The following is a 21,883-nucleotide window of genomic DNA, read 5'->3' as shown; positions in this document are numbered from 1 at the left end:
GACCTACCACTTCAAAGTCAATGCATGAAAGTCTGAATCTCACCTACCACTTCAAAGTCAATGCATGAAAGTCTGAATATGACCTACAATTTCAAGGCCAATGCATGAAAGTATGAAATAAAGTGAACCATGACTCTGAAGTTCAAATATGAAGGTTTACTGCTGAACCATGACCCAAAGTCTGTACACGAGGGTATGTAACTGAACCATGACCTAAAAGTCTATACATGAGGGTATGTAACTGAACCATGATCTAAAAGTCTATACATGAGGGTATGTAACTGAACCATGACCCAAAGTCTATACATGAGGGTACGTAACTGAACCATGACCTAAAATTCAGAATATTAATTATTTTCTATTTTATTTTGTTGATTTAAACATCACTTGTAACACATAATTGGCTGTATCATGCCAAGGAAATGGGAGCCAAGTGCTTGTCTCAAGAAAACACTCAGGCAGTTAACTTGGGCTGGACTCACAGGGTACTAAACCCATGATCCTTGGATTACAAGTCCGACACTTGGACTAAACTAAGGCAGCTCCCTTCCAAGTTCTGAGAATTAATACACAAATATGAATGAATTTACATTTGTTTCCTAATTTTTGTCTTCTTTTATTCACAGCTTGATCTGAATTATGTCCAACTCAAAACAATTAAGAATGTAATCTTGTACTAAATCAATTGTTTTCATTATTCATGAAATAATTAGTGGTAAATATAAGAGAATCTCCGATTAAGCTTGGCTGGATTATCTTTATGGTATTACAAAAATATCTGCATAATCAGTTCCAAACTTTAAATTGACTCCATGTGCATATCTTCATGAAAAAAGGTCAAGGTCATCAGAATTATCTGCTGCATTGTCCTGAATATATTTCAATATATCATCCTGTGTAATTTCATCAGGTTTATCTCCCTTCATCTCTGATTTATTTTTTGCATCCAAAGTCTTCTTAATTTTGTCCCCAGGTTTGGGTGGCAGAGGAGGTTTTTGTTCCACCTGTGGTTTTCTGCTTATTGGTGGTTTTTGTCGTGGTAAAGGTTTAGGAGGAGAGATTGTTTTTGTGTCCTGTGTAGCTGTGACAGGATTTGTAAGGTTTGCTTTTGTGTCCTGTGTAACTGTATCAAGTGATGTAGGGTTTCTGGAATTTGATGGCTTGGCTCTAGGAGCAGGCTTGGGTCTGTTGGGACTTTGTGGTTCATCTGTGGGTGACACCTTTACCGATAAGTCTTGTGGCTTGGATATAGGTGAATTGTTGCCTTGTGGTTTGGATACAGGTGAATCATTGTCTGTGACAGCAAATTTTGATTTAAAATCAAATGAAAGAAATTTATCAAGGTCATCATCAATTCTGGAATAAAAAAATATAAGAGAACTGGTAAAAACACATGCATGATACACTCTGTAAACCCATTTTTAATGTAACCCACTCTCTCTGTATCACTCTCTAGGTATAAATGCACACACATATCCATACACACACAAATATATATATATATATATATATATATATATATATATATATATATATATATATATATATATATATCACATCCATTAAAGAAAACATGGCTTTTAAAGTGTTGTTATAAAGCAATTTGATATACCAGTACTGTTAGTTTATCAAATTGTGATTCACCATGATGCATGAACATGGATATATAAATATTTTTTCAACATTAGATTCTATTTCAACAGTACACTATCTCTTCTACATTCTCTAAATCTGCGGTGAATTTCCACTGATTGAATCATCAGCATTGTAATGAAATAACAATAAAAATAATAATCCTCAGCTTCTAAATGAATTAAACACATGGTGAAGAATTTCACTGAAATCCCCTCTGCTTTACCACTGATATCTCTCTCTCATGCATAAGGGAAAGTATATGGTGAAGCATGTGGACTGAAAGAGAAAATGAAAACTGAACTTGTACCAAGTAACCTACAAAGCCTTGGACTTTGTGATGGTTAGGTGTACACATTCCATGGGATTTCAAGTGTCACAATACCAGTGATACAAAGGTGCAATAACATGTCAAGACTTGTACAGTACATTTACTTGCAAGTAGGAATACACATACTGTAATGTGCTTTGTTTATTTAATGTCAAACCTAAATCTGAAACAAACAAAAACAAACCATTATCCAGATTTCAGGTTTCTTATTTAGCATAGGGTTAAATTCCTAATGTGAAAGAATTTCCCAGGTATAGCTAACTGATTATTCTGGCTCTTTATAAAAGACCTTGTATATCTTAGGTAATGTTAAAATATATTTCAGTGCCAGCTTTATATTGGTGTACAACTGATGTGTTTATTAAAGGTTATAGAGTACATAGCTTGGTCTTTTTCAGATGTGCATCTATCAAAACACTGTGAGCTTAGCTTGGTCATTTCACTTCCTGGACTTCAAAGGAAAATTGTTAAAAAAGGGACAAAAACACTTTTAATTTTTATATAATTTGTAATTCATTCGTTGCACATTCAGACACTGCAGCTATTGTCTAGCATGGCAAACCCCATTTTCCCCATTTTTAAAAACTGCTAAAGATTTTGTACTTTAGACTAATTCAGGTGATATTTCAAGCACAATGGAGCAGCCATTTTGTAAGCATTTTGTGCTTAGATCATGTAAAATTTGCACAAGTAAAATATCCAAAAAATGTTTGACCTTAGTGCATGAAAGTAACATATATTTATGCCAACATTCTCTCCATTGTGCAAATGCAAAAAAGGTTCAGAATTGATGATGACCTTGAGAAACACCTTACACCTGTCACTCTCTCAGAACTAAACAATATCTGCAGAGCGCTGCCCTTACCACAACAATGATATGACCATAAGTTTTGCATTTTTCCATTTGTCTTTATTTTAGGGTCCATTTCCATAAAACTTATGGTCAAATCGTAAAAATGGGCAGTTCTGCATATATACATCCAAGGTGCTAAAACCTATCTGGTCCTGAGCAAAATCCAAAACATAACCTAAGCCAGCAAAATGTTAACTGTGGGTTACAGTGACATACTTTTATGGTAATGGTATGATCATAATGTTAATTAAGGTTACAGTGACATTCTTTTGTGGTAAGAGATGTATGTAATCATCTAACTTGATGATTATTGAATGAACAGAGCTTTAGAAATAGACTATTTAATGAAAACACAAAATTTATACCAAAGTTAGTCAAGCATGAATTATATAGTTCACAGCAACCTACATTTATGACAATGTGTCATTCTTATCAAGATGCATCCTCTTACCAACAGTCATGAATCTAGGCATAATAGTATATATACAGTATTCAGAAGACCTAGCTTGTCATGAGCTAAATGCACAGTCTTAACCTAGGACAGTAAAATGAGAAATGTAGGCCACAGTGACCTTCCTCTGTACTAAGGCATGTTACAAACAGATACATAAGATCATAAAGTTTTATGATTCTATAGTCTGAGACATAAAGTTAATTTACACAATTAAGCTCAAACGTGCATGAGATAAAGGTCAAAATATCCTACATTTTATAATGAGGGTGGAGTCCTTATCAAAATGCATCCACTCTCTAAGTTTCATGATTCCTGGTATAATTTTGTGCATACAGTGTGCAAAACACATGAGATAAATGCAAGCTTTAACCACACAATGTACACCTTATGTACTAGCTTGTACCAAATGAGCCCCTACATCACCATCCCCAGGGGACGGGTGCTATGAAACCCACTCAAAAATGTTGCCTAGGAGCAGGTACATAGGTTTATGCTTTCATCTGTGCTGATGCAGCTGCTGGTGGTAGTACAATGGCTTACCTAAATTTCATAGTATACATACATACATACATACATACGTACATAAAATGTATCAGTGATAAAGGTCAATTAATTAATTAATTAATTGGTTTGGTAAAGATCAAAGAATTATCTACATGTATCATAGCTACAGATTAAGTTTATTTAGTGTCAGGGCAAGTGGAGAAATGTGCCCTGCCCAGAGACATGCCATGGTAGCAATCCAGTCTTATCTTACATTAGGATTCAAACTAACATTTATATGGTTACAGTATGATAATGATACTAATGAGCAACTGTGGCTCCAGAGCATCAGTAAATAAAGACATAAATACTATGTTTAAATGTAAAGACAAGGTTTTCCTTGGAGGTGTATTATTTTTCTTACTGAAACAGGTCAGAGTTGTCCTCCCCTTCCTCTTCAAACAGGTTGGGTTTATTTTTAATTTGTTTTGACTGATCAGCTGGTCTTGTTTCTGAGGCAACAAATAGCAGCTGATTCTCCTCTTCAGCCTCAATACCCCCTCCAAGTTCTACATCCTCAAATAATTTGGTATCACCTAAAACAGAAAAGAGAACCTCAAAGACAACAGGCACATTGTCATTTTACTCAAAGACAGACAGACAGAGAAACAGACAGACATGATATAGATATGTCTTCTGCTATATGGGGAGATGAACAGAAACAGACAGACTGAGAGATGGGAAAGATGTACGTACATTAAATCGCACATAAGTAGATATAAATTTGCACAAACAATGATGGAATGAAATCCAACTGAGAGATAAGAAAAGAAAATAATCCCATGCTTTAAAAAAAAAATATTATGTATTCAAATCTTTGTAAGGACAAACATCATGTCAGGTATTCAACTCTTTGTAATGACAGATATCATGTCCTGCATTCAACTCTTTGTTGTTGTTGTAGTGTTTAACAAACTTTTTAAGCAAAACAAAGGCCATATATGGCAGCCAGTATAATTGGTGGAGGAAGAACCCTGGAAAACCCCGGAAGAACCACCGACCAATTTGAAGCTACTGGCAGGCTTTCTCACATACCCACATAAGCTGAGCCTGAGACTAAAACGCTTGTAATGACAGACATCATGCCAGGTACTCAACTCTTTGTAATGACGGACATCATGTCAGGTAAACAACTCTTGGAAATAAAAGTCAACAAGGTCAGGTATTGAACTCTTTGTAATGACAAATACCATGGTCAGGTATTAAATAATTTGTGATGACAGACATCATAGTCAGGTATTCAACTCTTTGTAATGACAGACAACAAGGTCAGGTATTACATTCTTCGAAATGACAGACAACAAGGTCAGGCATTCAACCCTTGTACGGGCAGACAAGGTTAGGTATTCAAATATTTGTAATGACAGACATGATGATCAGGTATTCAACTCTTTGCAAAGACAGACAACAAGGTCAGATATTAAATTCTGTAATGGCGGACAATAAGGTCAGGTATTAAACTCTGAAATCACAGACAACAAGGTCAGGCATTAAATTCTTTGTAATGACAGACAACAAGGTCAGGTATTCAACTCTTTACAATGACTAACACCATTTTGGTCAGGTATTCTATTTTTTGTAATGGCAGACAAGATCTGATATTTAACTCCTTGTAATGACAGACAACAAGGTCAGGTATTAAACTATTTGTAATGACAGACAAAAAGGTCAGGTATTCAACACTTTGTCATGAAAGACAACAAGATCAGGTATTAAACTCTTTTTATAATGACAGACAACTAGGTCAGGTATTCAACTCTGTAATGACAGATAACAAGGTCAGGTATTCAACTCTATGTAATGACAAACATCATAGCCAGGTATTCAACTCTTTGTAATGGCAGGCAACAAGGTTTGGTATTCAACTCCTTGTACTGAAAGACAACAAAGTCGGAGATTGTATTCTTTCTAATGACATACAACAGGGTCAATTATTCAATTCTGTAATGACAGACAACAAGGTCAGGTATTCAACTCTTTCTAGTGACAGACATCATAGTCAGGTATTAAACTCTTTGTAATGACAGTCAACAAGATCAGGTATTAAATTCTTTGCAATGACAGACAACAGGGTCTGTTATTAAACTCCTCAAATGATAGTCAACAACATCAGATATTCTACTCTTTGTGATGACAGTCAACAAGATCAGGTATTAATATCTTTGTAATAATGACAGACAACAAAATCAGAGGTTACAGTCTTTGTAATGACAGACAACAGGGTCAGTTATTCAACTCTGTAATGACAGACAACAAGATCAGGTATTAAACTCTTTGCAGTGACAGACAACAAGATCAGGTATTCAGCTCTTTGTAATGACAGTCAACAAGATCAGGTATTAATCTCTTTGTAATGATAGACAACAAGATCAGGTATTAAACTCTCTATAATGACGGACAACAAGGTCAGGTACTAAACTCTTTGTAATTATGGTCAACAAGATCAGGTATTAATCTCTTTGTAATGACAGACAACAAAGTCAGAGGTTGCAATCTTTGTAATGACAGACAACAGGGTCAGTTATTCAACTCTGCAATGACAGACAACAAGATCAGTTATTAAACTCATTGCAATGACTGACAACAAAGTCAGGTATTCAACTCTTTGCAGTGACAGACAAAAGTATCAGGTATTCAAATCTTTGTAATGACAGACGACACGGTCAGGTATTAAACTCTTTGCAACGACAGACAACAAGATCAGGTATTAAACTTTTTGTAATAACAGACATCATGGTCAGGTATTGGACTCTTCCTAATGACAAACATCAAGGTCAGGAATTAAATTCTGTAATGGCAGACAACAAGGTCAGGCATTAAACAATTTGTGATGACATACATCATGGTCAGGCATTACACTCTTTGTAATGACAGACAACAAGGTATGGTATTCAACTCTTTTTAATGGCAGACAACAAGGTCAGGTATTAAACAATTTGTGATGACAGATATCATGGTCAGGTATACAACTCTTTGTAATTATGACAAACAACAAGGTCAGTAATCAGACGTTTTGTAATGATATACAACTATGTTATGTATTCAAGTCTTTGTAATGAGAGACATCATGGTCAGGCATTCAACTCTTTGTAATGGCAGGCAACAAGGTTTGGTATTGAACTCCCTGTCATTACCAAGAGTTGACATTATGGTCAGGTATTCAACTGTTTGTAATGACAGACAACAAGGTCAGGTATTCAAGTCTTTGCAATGACTGACAACAAGGTCAGGTATTCAACTCTGTAATGACAGACAACAAGGTAAGGTATTCACCTGTTGTAATGACAGACATCATGGTCAGGCATTCAACTCTTTGTAATGACAGTCAACAAGGTTTGGTATTCAACTCTTTGTAATGGCAGACAAGGTCAGGAATTCAACTCCCTGTAATCACAGACAACAAAGTCAGAGGTTGCACTCTTTGTAATGACAGACAATAGGTATTCAACTCGTTAAATAGCAGAGAAGGATAGGTATTCAAATCTTTGTAATGACAGACATCATGGTCAGGTATTCAACTCTTTCTAATGACATACAACAAGGTATTCAACTATTTTACTGGCAGACAACGATAGCTACTCAACTGAATGTAATGACAACATGGTCTGGTATTCAACTCTTTGTAATAACATACAATATGGTCAGGTATTCAACTCTTTGTAATGACAACCAACAAGGACAGATATTAAATGACAGTCAACAAGATCAGATATTCAACTCTTTTTAAAATGACAGACAACTAGGTCAGGTATTCAACTCTGTAATGACAGACAACAAGGTCAGTTATTCAACTCTTTCTAATGGCAGACAACAAGATCAAGTATTCAATTCTTTGTAATGGTATACAAGATCAGATATTCAAATCTTTGTAATGACAGACAACAAGGTCAGGTATTCAACCCTTGTACTGGCAGACAAGGTCAGGTATTCAACTCTTTCTACTGACATACAACAAGGTGAGTTTTAAAATTCTTTCTAATGGCAGCCAACAAGGTCAGGTATTAAATTCTTCATAATGACAGACAACAAGGTCAGGAATTCAACTCTTTTACTGGCAGACAAGGTCAGGTATTCAACACTTTTACTGGCAGACAAGGATAGGTATTCAACTCTTTGTAATGACAGACCAAAAGGTCAGGTATTCAAATCTTTGTAATGACAGACATCATGGTCAGGTATTAAACTCTTTGCAATGACAGACAACAAGATCAGATATTCAACTCTTTGTAATGACAGACAAAAAGGTCAGGTATTCAAATCTTTGTAATGACAGACATCATGGTCACGTATTCAACTCTTTCTAATGACATACAAGAAGGTGAATTTTAAAATTCTTTCTAATGGCAGACAACAAGGTCAGGTATTCAACTCTTTTACTGGCAAACAAGGATAGGTATTCAGCTCAATGTAATGACAACATAGTCTAGTATTCAACTCTTTGTAATAACAGACAATATGGTCAGGTATTCAAGTCTTTGTATGGACAACCAACAATATTAACAGATATTAAATTCTTTGTAATGACAGTCATCAAGATCAGGTATTGAACTCCTTGCAATGAAAGATATCATGGTCAGGTATTAAACTCTTTGCAATGACAGACAACAAGGTCAGGTATTCAACTCTTTTACTGGCAAACAAGGATATGTATTCAACTCTTTGTAATGACATACAAAAAGGCCAGGTATTCAAATCTTTGTAATGACAGTCAACAAAATCAGGTATTCAACTGTTTGGAATGACACACAACAAGGTATGGTATTCAACTTTTTGTAATGATGGACAAAAAGGCCAGTGATTAAACTCTTTGTAATGATGACACCAAGGCCAGGTATTCAACTCTTTTTATAATGACAGACAACTAGGTCAGGTATTCAACTCTGTAAGGACAGACAACAAGGTCAGGTATTGAACTCATTCTAATGGCAGACAACAAGGTCAGGTATTCAATCCTTTGTAATGGTATACAAGATCAGATATACAACTCTTTGTAATGAGAGACAACAAGGTCAGGTATTCAACTCTTTCTAATGATAGGCAACAAGGTTTGGTATTCAAATCCCTGTAATGACAGACAACAAAGTCAGAGGTTGCACTCTTTGCAATAACAGACAACAGGGTCAGTAATTCAACTCTGTAATGACAGACAACAAGGTCAGGTATTCAACTCTTTCTAATGACATACAACAAGGTGAGTTTTAAAATTCTTTCTAATGGCAGACAACAAGGTCAGGTATTCAACTCTTTTACTGGCATACAAGGATAGGTATTCAACTCTCTGCAATGACAGTCAACAAAATCAGGTATTAAACTCTTTCTATTAAATGACAGTCAACAATTGTTGTTGTAGTAGGGTTTAACGCCATTTTTCAGCACACGATAGGCTATACATGGCGGCCAGTATTAATGGTGGAGGAAGAACCCGGGAAAACCCCGGAAAGAACCACCGACCCATGAGAAGCTACTGGCAAGCTTTCTCACATACCCACATTGGCTGAAACCGAGACTCGAACCCACACAGACAGAGGTGAGATGGCAGTGATCTGTAACGGAGAGTGTGTTAGACCACTCGGGACAGTCAACAAGATCAGGTATTAAATTCTTCGTAATGACATACAATAAGGTCTGGCATTCAACCCTTGTACAGGCAGACAAGGTCAGGTATTCAACTCTTTTACTGGCAGACAAAGATAGGTATTCAACTCTTTGTAATGACGGACAAAAAGGCCAGTGATTCAACTCTTTGTAATGTCGACACCAAGGTCAGGTATTCAACTCTTTTGATAATGACAGACAACTAGGTCAGGTATTCAACCCTTGTACTGGCAGACAACATCAGGTATTCAACTCTTTCTAATGACATATAACAAGGTGAGTTTTAAAATTCTTTCTAATGGCAGACAACAAGGTCAGGTATTAAAGTCAGGTATTAAACTCTTCATATTGACATATAACAAGGTCAGGCATTCAACTTTCTCTAATGAAATACATCATAGTCAGGTATTAAACTCTTTGTAATGACAGTCAAGAAAATCAGGTATTAAACTCTTTGTAATGACAGACAACAAAATCAGGTATTAAACTCTTTGTAATGACAGTCAACAAAATCAGGTATTAAACTCTTTGTAATGACAGTCAACAAAATCAGGTATTAAACTCTTTGTAATGACAGACAACAAAATCAGGTATTAAACTCTTTGTAATGACAGTCAACAAGATCAGGTATTAAACTCTTTGCAATGTCAAACAACAAGGTCAGGTATTCAAGTCTTCGTAATGATAGACATCATGGTTAGGTATTCAACTCTTTGTAATGACAGGCAACAAGGTTTGGTATTCAAGTCCCTGTAATGACAGACAACAAAGTCAGAGGTTGCACTCCTTGTAATGTCAGAGAACAAGGTCAGGTATTCAACTCATTCTAATGACATACATCAAGGTGAGTTTTAAAATTCTTTCCAATGACAGACAACAAGGTCAGGTATTCAACTCTTTGTAATTACTAAGAGCAAGGTCATGTATTAAACTCTTTGCTGTACAGACAACAGGATCAGGTACTTAAGTCTTTATAATGACAGACAACAAGGTCAGGTATTTAATTCTTTGTAATGGCAGACAAGATCAGGTATTCAACTCTTTTTAATGAAATACTTCACGGTCAGGTATTCAACTTTTTGTAATGACGGACAAAAAGGTAAGTGATTAAACTCTTTGAAATGACGACACCAAGGTCAGGTATTCAACTCTTTTTATAATGACAGAAAACTAGGTCAGGTATTCAACTCTATAATGACAGACAACAAGATCAGGTATTCAACTCATTCTAATGGCAGACAACAAGGTCAGGTATTCAATTCTTTGTAAAGGTATACAAGATCAGATATTCAACTCTTTGTAGTGACACAGATCAAGGTCAGGTATTCAACTCCTTGTAATGACAGACAAAAAGGTTAGGTATTCAACTCTTTCTAATGACATCCAACAAGGTGAGTTTTAAAATTCTTTCTAATGGCAGACAACAAGGTCAGGTATTCAACTCTTTTACTGGCATACAAGGATAGGTATTCAGCTCTTTGTAATGACAGACAACTAGGTCAGGTATTCAAATCTTTGTAATGAGAGTCAACAAAATCAGGCATTAAACTCTTTGTAATGACAGTCAACAAGATCAGGGATTAAATTCTTCGTAAATGACATACCACAAGGTAAGGCATTCAACCCTTGTACTGGCAGACAAGGTCAGGTATTCAACTCTATTACTGGCAGACAAGGATGGGTATTCATCTTTGTAATGACAAACAAAAAGGTCAGGTATTCAAATCTTTGTAATGATAGACATCATGGTCAGGTATTCAACTCTTCGTAAAGACAGACAACAAGGTCAGGTATTAAATTATGTAATGGCGGACAACAACATCATGTATTAAATTCTTCGTAATGACAGAAAACAAGGTATGGTATTCACGTCTTTGTAATGACAGACAACAAGGCCAGTTCTTCAACTCTTTTTAATGATAGACAATAAGGACAGGTATTCAACTCTTTCTATAATGACAAACAACTAGTTCAGGTATTCAACTCTGTAATGACAGACAGCAAGGTCAGGTATTCAGCTCTTTCCAATGGCAGACGACAAGGTCAGGTATTCAACTCTTTCTAATGACATACAACAAGGTGAGTTTTAAAATTCTTTCTAATGGCAGACAACAATGTCAGGTATTAAACTCTTCATAATGACATATAACAAGGTCAGGCATTCAACTTTTTCTAATGAAATACATTATAGTCAGGTATTAAACTCCTTGTGCTAACAGACAACAATGTATGATATTCAACTCTTTGTAATGACAGTCAACAAAATCAGGTATTGAACTCTTTGTAATGACAGTAAACAAAATCAGGTATTAAACTCTTTGTAATGACAGTAAACAAAATCAGCTATTATACTCTTTGCAATGACAGACAACAAGGTCAGGTATTCAACTCTTTGTAATGACAGACATCATGATTAGGCATTCAACTCTTTGTAATGACAGGCAACAAGATTTGGTATTCAAATCCCTGTAATGAAAGGCAACAAACTCAAAGCCTTCACTCACTGTAATGACAGACAACAGGGAGAGTAATTCAACTCTGTAATGACAGACAACAAGGTCAGGTATTCAACTCTTTCTAATGACATACATCAAGGTGAGTTTAAAAATTCTTTCTAATGGCAGACAACAAGGTCATGTATTAAACTCTTTCCAATGACAGACAACAAGGTCAGGTATACAACTGTTTGTAATGTCTAAGAGCAAGGTCAGGTAACAAACTCTTTGCTGTACAAACAACAGGATCAGGTATTTAAATCTTTGTAATGACAGACTACAAGGTCAGGCATATATTTCTTTGTAATGGCAGACAAGATCAGGTCTTCATATCTTTTTAATGAAAGACTTCACGGTCAGGTATTCAACTCTTTCGAATGACAGACAACTAGGTCAGGTATTGAACTCTGTAATGACAGACAACAAGGTCAGGTATTCAACTCATTCTAATGGCAGACAACAAGGTCAGGTATTCAATTCTTTGTAATGGTATACAAGATCAGTTATTCAACTCTTTGTAATGACAGACAACAAGGTCAGGTATTCAACTCCTTGTAATGAAAGATATCATGGTCAGGTATTAAACTCTTGGCAATGACAGACAAACAAGGTCAGGTATTCAGCTCTTTCTAATGACATACAACAAGGTGAGTTTTAAAATTCTTTCTAATGGCAGAAAACAAGGTCAGGTATTCAACTATTTTACTGGCATACAAGGATAGGTATTCAACTCTTTGAAATGACAGACAAAAAGGTCAGGTATTCAAATCTTTGTAATGACAGTCAACAAAATCAGGTATTAAACTCTTTGTAATGACAGTCAACAAGATCAGGTATTAAATTCTTCATAATGACATACAATAAGGTCAGGCATTCAACCGTTGTACTGGCAGACAAGGATAGGTATTCAGCTCTGTGTAATGCAGACAACAAGATCAGGTATTCAACTCTTTGGAATGACACACAACAAGGTATGGTATTCAACTTTTTATAATGACAGACAAAAAGGCCAGTGATCCAACTCTTTGTAATGATGACACCAAGATAAGGTATTCAACTCTTTTTTATAATGACAGACAACTAGGTCAGGTATTCAACTCTGTAAGGACAGACAACAAGGTCAGGTATTCAACGCATTCCAATGGCAGATAACAACGTCAGGTATTCGATTCTTTATAATGGTATACAAGATCAGATATTCAACTCTTTGTAATGACAGACAACAAGGTCAGGTATTCAACTCCTTGTAATGAAAGATATCATGGTCAGGTATTAAACTCTTTGCAATGTCAGACACCAAGGTCAGGTATTCAACTCTTTCTAATAACAGACATCATGGATAAGTATTCAACTCTTTCTAAAGACAAGCAACTAGAAAAGGTATTCAACTCTGTAATGACAGACAAAAAGGTCAGGTATTCAAATCTTTGTAATGACAGTCAACAAAATCAGGTATTAAACTCTTTGTAATGACAGTCAACAAGATCAGGTATTAAATTCTTCATAATGACATACAATAAGGTCAGGCATTCAACCGTTGTACTGGCAGACAAGGATAGGTATTCAGCTCTGTGTAATGCAGACAACAAGATCAGGTATGCAACTCTTTGGAATGACACACAACAAGGTATGGTATTCAACTTTTTATAATGACAGACAAAAAGGCCAGTGATTCAACTCTTTGCAATGACGACACCAAGGTAAGGTATTCAACTCTTTTTTATAATGACAGACAACTAGGTCAGGTATTCAACTCTGTAAGGACAGACAACAAGGTCAGGTATTCAACGCATTCTAATGGCAGACAACAAGGTCAGGTATTTGATTCTTTATAATGGTATACAAGATCAGATATTCAACTCTTTGTAATGACAGACAACAAGGTCAGGTATTCACCTCCTTGTAATGAAAGATATCATGGTCAGGTATTAAACTCTTTGCAATGACAGACAACAAGGTCAGGTATTCAACTCTTTGTAATAACAGACATCATGGAGAAGAATTGAACTCTTTCTAAAGACAAGCAACTAGAAAAGGTATTCAACTCTGTAATGACAGACAAAAAGGTCAGGTATTCAAATCTTTGTAATGACAGTCAACAAAATCAGGTATTAAGCTCTTTGTAATGACAGTCTCAGGTATTAAATTCTTCATAATGACATACAATAAGGTCAGGCATTCAACCGTTGTACTGGCAGATAAAGATAGTATTCAGCTCTTTGTAATGCAGACAACAAGATCAGGTATTCAACTCTTTGGAATGACACACAACAAGGTATGGTATTCAACTTTTTGTAATGACAGAAAAAAGGGCCAGTGATTCAACTCTTTGCAATGACGACACCAAGGTAAGGTATTCAACTCTTTTTTATAATGACAGACAACTAGGTCAGGTATTCAACTCTGTAAGGACAGACAACAAGGTCAGGTATTCAATGCATTCTAATGGCAGACAACAAGGTCAGGTATTCGATTCTTTATAATGGTATACAAGATCAGATATTCAACTCTTTGTAATGACAGACAACAAGGTCAGGTATTCACCTCCTTGTAATGAAAGATATCATGGTCAGGTATTAAACTCTTTGCAATGACAGACAACAAGGTCAGGTATTCAACTCTTTGTAATAACAGACATCATGGATAAGTATTCAACTCTTTCTAAAGACAAGCAACTAGAAAAGGTATTCAACTCTGTAATGACAGACAACATGGTCAGGTATTCAACTCTTTTACTCGCAGACAAGGATAGGTATTCAACTCTTTGTAATGACAGACAACAAGGTATGGTATTCAACTTTTTGTAATGATGGAGAAAAAGGCCAGTGATTCAACTCTTTGCAATGATGACACCAAGGTAAGGTATTCAACTCTTTTTTATAATGACAGACAACTAGGTCAGGTATTCTACTCTGTAAGGACAGACAACAAGGTCAGGTATTCAATGCATTCTAATGGCAGACAACAAGGTCAGGTATTCGATTCTTTATAATGGTATACAAGATCAGATATTCAACTCTTTGTAATGACAGACAACAAGGTCAGGTATTCACCTCCTTGTAATGAAAGATATCATGGTCAGGTATTAAACTCTTTGCAATGACAGACAACAAGGTCAGGTATTCAACTCTTTGTAATAACAGACATCATGGATAAGTATTCAACTCTTTCTAAAGACAAGCAACTAGAAAAGGTATTCAACTCTGTAATGACAGACAAAAAGGTCAGGTATTCAAATCTTTGTAATGACAGTCAACAAAATCAGGTATTAAACTCTTTGTAATGACAGTCAACAAGATCAGGTATTAAATTCTTCATAATGACATACAATAAGGTCAGGCATTCAACCGTTGTACTGGCAGACAAAGATAGGTATTCAGCTCTTTGTAATGCAGACAACAAGATCAGGTATTCAACTCTTTGGAATGACACACAACAAGGTATGGTATTCAACTTTTTGTAATGACGGACAAAAAGGCCAGTGATTCAACTCTTTGTAATGACGACACCAGGGGCCACGAGTGGCCGAGTGGTCTAAAGCGCTCTTCGTTACGGATCACTGCCATCTCACCTCTGTCTGCGGCGGTTCGAGTCTAAGATTCAGCCAATGTGGGTATGTGAGAAAGCTTGCCAGTAGCTTCTCGTTGGTCGGTGGTTCTTTCCGGGGTTTTCCCGGGTTCTTCCTCCACCATTAATACTGGCCGCCATGTATAGCCTATCGTGTGCTGAAAAATGGCGTTAAACCCCACAACAACAACAACAACGACACCAAGGTAAGGTATTCAACTCTTTTTTATAATGACAGACAACTAGGTCAGGTATTCAACTCTTTTTAATGACATAAAACAAGGTAAGTTTTAAAATTCTTTCTAATGGCAGACAACAAGGTCATAATGAAAGATATCATGGTCAGGTATTCACCTCTTTTGTAATGACAGTCAACAAAAAAAGGTATTAAACTCTTTGTAATGTCAGTCAACAAGATCAGGCAATTAACTCTTTGTAATGACAGACATCATGGTTAGGTATTCAACTCTTTGTAATGACAGGCAACAAGGTTTGGTATTGAACTCCCTGTAATGACAGACAACAAAGTCAGAGCTTCCACTGATTGTAATGACAGAGAACAGGGTCAATCATTCAACTCTGTAATGACCGACAACAGGGTCAATCATTTAACTCTGTAATGACCGAGGTTAGGTATTCAACTCTTTCTAAAGACATCCAACAAGGTGAGTTTTAAAATTCTTTCTAATGGCAGACAACAAGGTCAGGTATTCAACACTTTTAAATTGCAAACAAGGATAGGTATTCATCTCTTTGTAATGACAGACAAAAAGGTCAGGAGTTCAAATCTTACAACATGGTGAGGTATTCAACTCTTTCTAATGACATACAACAAGGTAATCAACTACTTTACTGGCAGACAAAGATAGGTACTCAACTCAATGTAATGACAACATGGTCTGGTATTCAACTCTTTGTAATAACAGACAATATGGTCAGTTATTCAACTCTTGATATCGACAACCAACAAGGACAGATATTAAATTCTTTGTAATGACAGTCAACAAGATCAGGTATTAAACTCCTTGCCGTGAAAGATATCATGGTCAGGTATTAAACTCTTTGCAATGACAGACAACAAGGTCAGATATTCAACTCCCTCTAATGACAGACAACAGGGTCAGTAATTCAACTCTGTAATGACAGACAACATGGTCAGGTATTCAACTCTTTTACTCGCAGACAAAGATAGGTATTCAACTCTTTGTAATGACAGACAACAAGGTCAGGTATTCAACTCTTTGGAATGACACACAACAAGGTATGGTATTCAACTTTTTGTAATGATGGACAAAAAGGCCAGTGATTCAACTCTTTGTAATGACGACACCAAGGTTAGGTATTCAGCTCTTTTTTATAATAACATACAACTAGGTCAGGTATTCAACTCTGTAAGGACAGACAATAAGGTCAGGTATTAAACTCATTCTAATGGCAGACAACAAGGTCAGGTATTCCATTCTTTGTAATGGTATACAAGATCAGATATTCAACTCTTTGTAATGACAGACAACAAGGTCAGGCATTCAACTCCTTGTAATGAAAGATATCATGGTCAGGTATTAAACTCTTTGCAATGACAGACAACAAGGTCAGCTATTCAACTCTTTGTAATAACGGACATCATGGATAAGCATTCAACTCTTTCTAAAGACAGGCAACAAGATTAGGTATTCAAATCCCTGTAATGACAGACAACAAAGTCAGAGGTTGCACTCTTTGTAATGACAGACAACAGGGTCAGTAATTCAACTCTTTAATGACAGACAACAAGGTCAGGTATTCAACAACAGGGTCAGTAATTCAACTCTGTAATGATAGACAACATGGTCAGGTATTCAACTCTTCATAAAGACAGACAACAAGATCAGGTATTAAAGTATGTAATGGCGGACAACAAGATCATGTATTAAAGTCTTCATAATGACCGAAGAAAAGCTATGATATTCAAGTCTTTGTAATGATGGACAAAAAGGCCAGTTCTTTAACTCTTTGTAATGATAGACAATAAGGACAGGTATTAAATGATTTATCATGATAGACAACAACGTCAGGTATTCAACTATTTTTAAAATGACAGACAATTAGGTCAGGTATTCAACTCTGTAATGACAGACAACAAGGTCAGGTATTCAACTCTTTGTAATGGTAGACAAGATCAGTTAATCAACTCTTGGTAATGACAGACAACAAGGTCAGGTATTCAAATCTTTCTAATGACATACAACAAGGTGAGTTTTAAAATTCTTTCTAATGGCAGAAAACAAGGTCAGGTATTAAACTCTTCATAATGACAGACAACAAGGTCAGGTATTCAACTCTTTCTAATGGCAGACAACAAGATCATGTATTAAACTCTAGTAATGACAGAAAACAAGCTATGGTATTTAACTCTTTGTAATGACAGGCATGGTAAGTATTCAACTCTTTACAAAGACATAATATGGTCAGGTATTCAACTCATTGTAATGACAACCATCAAGGACAGATATTAAATTCTTCGTAAGGACATACAACAAGGTCAGGCATTCAACCCTTGTACTGGCAAACAAGGTTAGGTATTCAACTCTTTGTAATGACAGTCAACAAGATCAGGTATTAAACTCTTTGTAATGACAGTCAACAAGAACAGGTATTAAACACATTGCAATGACAGACAACAAGGTCAGGTATACAACTCTTTCTTTAAAGACAGACAACTAGAAAAGATATTCAACTCTGTAATGACAGACAAAAAGGTCAGGTATTCAAATCTTTGTAATGACAATCAACAAAATCAGGTATTAAACTCTTTGTAATGACAGACAAGGTCAGGTATTCAAATCTTTGTAATGACAGTCAACAAAATCAGGTATTAAACTCTTTGTAATGACAGTCAACAAGATCAGGTATTAAATTCTTCATAATGACATACAATAAGGTCAGGCATTCAACCATTGTACTGGCAGACAAGGATAGGTATTCAGCTCTTTGTAATGCAGACAACAAGATCAGGCATTCAACTCTTTGGAATGACACACAACAAGGTATGGTATTCAACTTTTTGTAATGACGGACAAAAAGGCCAGTGATTCAACTCTTTGTAATGACGACACCAAGGTAAGGTATTCAACTCTTTTTTTTAATGACAGACAACTAGGTCAGGTATTCAACTCTTTTTAATGACATAAAACAAGGTAAGTTTTAAAATTCTTTCTAATGGCAGACAACAAGGTCAGGTATTAAACTCTACATAATGAAAGATATCATGGTCAGGTATTCAACTCTTGGTAATGGCAGAAAAAAAGGTCAGGTATTCACCTCTTTGTAATGACAGTCAACAAAAAAAGGTATTAAACTCTTTATAATGACAGTCCACAAGATCTGATATTAAACTCTTTGCAATGACAGACAACAAGGTCAGGCAATTAACTCTTTGTAATGACAGACATCATGGCTAGGTATTCAACTCTTTGTAATGACAGGCAACAAGGTTTGGTATTGAACTCCCTGTAATGACAGACAAAAAAGTCAGAGCTTGCCCTGATTGTAATGACAGACAACAGGGTCAATCATTCAACACTGTAATGACTGACAACACGGTGAATCATTTAACTCTGTAATGACCGACAACAAGGTTAGGTATTCAACTCTTTCTAATGACATCCAAGAAGGTGAGTTTTAAAATTCTTTCTAATGGCAGACAACAAGGTCAGGTATTCGATTCTTTGTAATGGTATACAAGATCAGATATTCAACTCTTTGTAATGACAGACAACAAGGTCGGCATACAACAAGGTAATCAACTACTTTACTGGCAGACAAAGATAGGTACTCAACTCAATGCAATGACAACATGGTCTGGTATTCAACTCTTTGTAATAACAGACAATATGGTCAGGTATTCAACTCTTGATATCGACAACCAACAAGGACAGATATTAAATTCTTTGTAATGACAGTCAACAAGATCAGGTATTCAACTCCTTGCAGTGAAAGATATCATGGTCAGGTATTAAACTCTTTGCAATGACAGACAACAAGGTCAGATATTCAACTCCCTCTAATGACAGACAACAAAGTAAGAGGTTGCACTCTTTGCAATGACAGACAACAGGGTCAGTAATTCAACTCTGTAATGACAGACAACATGGTCAGGTATTCAACTCTTTTACTCGCAGACAAGGATAGGTATTCAACTCTTTGTAATGACAGACAACAAGGTATGGTATTCAACTTTTTGTAATGATGGACAAAAAGGCCAGTGATTCAACTCTTTGTAATGACGACACCAAGGTAAGGTATTCAACTCTTTTTTATAATAACAGACAACAAGGTCAGGTATTAAACTCATTCTAATGGCAGACAACAAGGTCAGGTATTCCATTCTTTGTAATGGTATACAAGATCAGATATTCAACTCTTTGTAATGACAGACAACAAGGTCAGGCATTCAACTCCTTGTAATGAAAGATATCACGGTCAGGTATTAAACTCTTTACAATGACAGACAACAAGGTCAGCTATTCAACTCTTTGTAATAACAGACATCATGGATAAGCATTCAACTCTTTCTAAAGACAGGCAACAAGGTTTGGTATTCAAATCCCTGTAATGACAGACAACAAAGTCAGAGGTTGCACTCTTTGTAATGACAGACAACAGGGTCAGTAAGTCAACTCTTTAATGACAGAGAACAAGGTCAGGTATTCAACAACAGGGTCAGTAATTCAACTCTGTAATGATAGACATCATGGTCAGGTATTCAACTCTTCGTAAAGACAGACAACAAGGTCAGGTATTCAAATCTTTGTAATGATAGACATCATGGTCAGGTATTCAACTCTTCGTAAAGACAGACAACAAGGTCAGGTATTCAAATCTTTGTAATGATAGAAATCATGGTCAGGTATTCAACTCTTCGTAAAGACAGACAACAATGTCAGGCATTAAATTATGTAATGGTGGACAACAAGATCATGTATTAAATTCTTTGTAATGACAGAAAACAAGCTATGGTATTCAAGTCTTTGTAATGACAGACAACAAGGACAGGTATTAAACGATTTATAATGATAGACAACAAGGTCAGGTATTCAACTCTTTGTAATGGTAGACAAGATCAGTTAATCAACTCTTGGTAATGACAGACAACAAGGTCAGGTATTCAAATCTTTGTAATGACAGACATCATGGTCAGGTAATCAACTCTTTCTAATGACAAACAACAAGATGAGTTTTAAAATTCTTTCTAATGGCAGAAAACAAGGTCAGGTATTAAACTCTTCATAATGACAGACAACAAGGTCAGGTATTCAACTCTTTCTAATGGCAGACAACAAGGTCAGGTATTAAACTCTAGTAATGACAGAATACAAGCTATGGTATTTAACTCTTTGTAATGACAGGCATGGTAAGGTATTCAACTCTTTACAAAGACAGATAATATGGTCAGGTATTCAACTCATTGTAATGACAACCAACAAGGACAGATATTAAATTCTTCGTAAGGACATACAACAAGGTCAGGCATTCAACCCTTGTACTGGCAGACAAGGTTAGGGATTCAACTCTTTGTAATGACAGTCAACAAGATCAGGTATTAAACTCTTTGTAATGACAGTCAACAAGAACAGGTATTAAACAGATTGCAATGACAGACAACAAGGTCAGGTATACAACTCTTTCTTTAATGACAGACAACTAGAAAAGGTACTCAACTCTGTAAAGACAGGCAACAAGGTTTGGTATTCAAATCCCTGTAATGACAGACAACAACGTCAGAGGTTGCACTCTTTGTAATGACAGACAACACAGTCAGGAATTCAAGTCTGTAATGACAGACATCATGGTTAGGTATTCAACTCTTCGTAATGACAGACAACAGGGTCAGTAATTCAACTCTGTAATGACAGACAACAAGGTTAGGTATTCAACTCTTTCTAATGACATACAAAAAGGTGAGTTTTAAAATTCTTTCTAATGGCAGTCAATAAGGTCAGGTATTAAACTCTTCATAATGACAGAAAAGAAGGTGAGGTATTCAACTCTTATATTGGCAAACAAGGATATGTATTCAACTCAATGTAATGACAACAAGGTCAGGTATTCAACTCTTTGTAATAACAGACAATATGGTCAAGTATTCAACTTTTTGTAATGACAACAAACAAGGACAGGTATTAAATTCTTCGTAATGACATACAACAAGGTCAGGCATCCAACCCTTGAACTGGCAGACAAGGTCGGGTATTCAACTCTTTTACTGGCAGACAAGGATAGTCATTCAACTCTTTGTAATGACAGACAAAAAGGTCAGGTATTCAAATCTTTGTAATGACAGACATCATGGTCAGGTATTCAACTCTTCGTAAAGACAGACAACAAGATCATGTATTAAATTCTTTGTAATGACAGTCAATAAGGTCAGGTAC

The 21,883-nt window shown here is 35.9% G+C and overlaps 1 protein-coding gene across 1 annotated transcript in view; it reads right to left on the bottom strand.

Moving 5' to 3' along the window:
* Positions 1-345: 345 nt before the first annotated feature.
* LOC149783577 (uncharacterized) overlaps positions 346-21,883 on the bottom strand; it is a 52,846-nt gene continuing 31,308 nt past the window's right edge. The window contains exons 6-7 of the mRNA XM_089931837.1: positions 4,178-4,349; positions 346-1,356 (exon numbers count right to left, since the gene is read on the bottom strand). Coding sequence (XP_089787963.1) covers positions 825-1,356; positions 4,178-4,349 — 704 coding nt within the window. The 3' untranslated portion in view covers positions 346-824. The remainder of the gene's footprint in view (positions 1,357-4,177; positions 4,350-21,883) is intronic.

This window comes from Sinohyriopsis cumingii, chromosome 14, assembly GCF_028554795.1.
Source record: "Sinohyriopsis cumingii isolate HCF-2022 chromosome 14, ASM2855479v2, whole genome shotgun sequence".
NCBI classification, from domain to species: domain Eukaryota; kingdom Metazoa; phylum Mollusca; class Bivalvia; order Unionida; family Unionidae; genus Sinohyriopsis; species Sinohyriopsis cumingii.
This window is presented reverse-complemented; position numbering and strand designations above follow the sequence as displayed.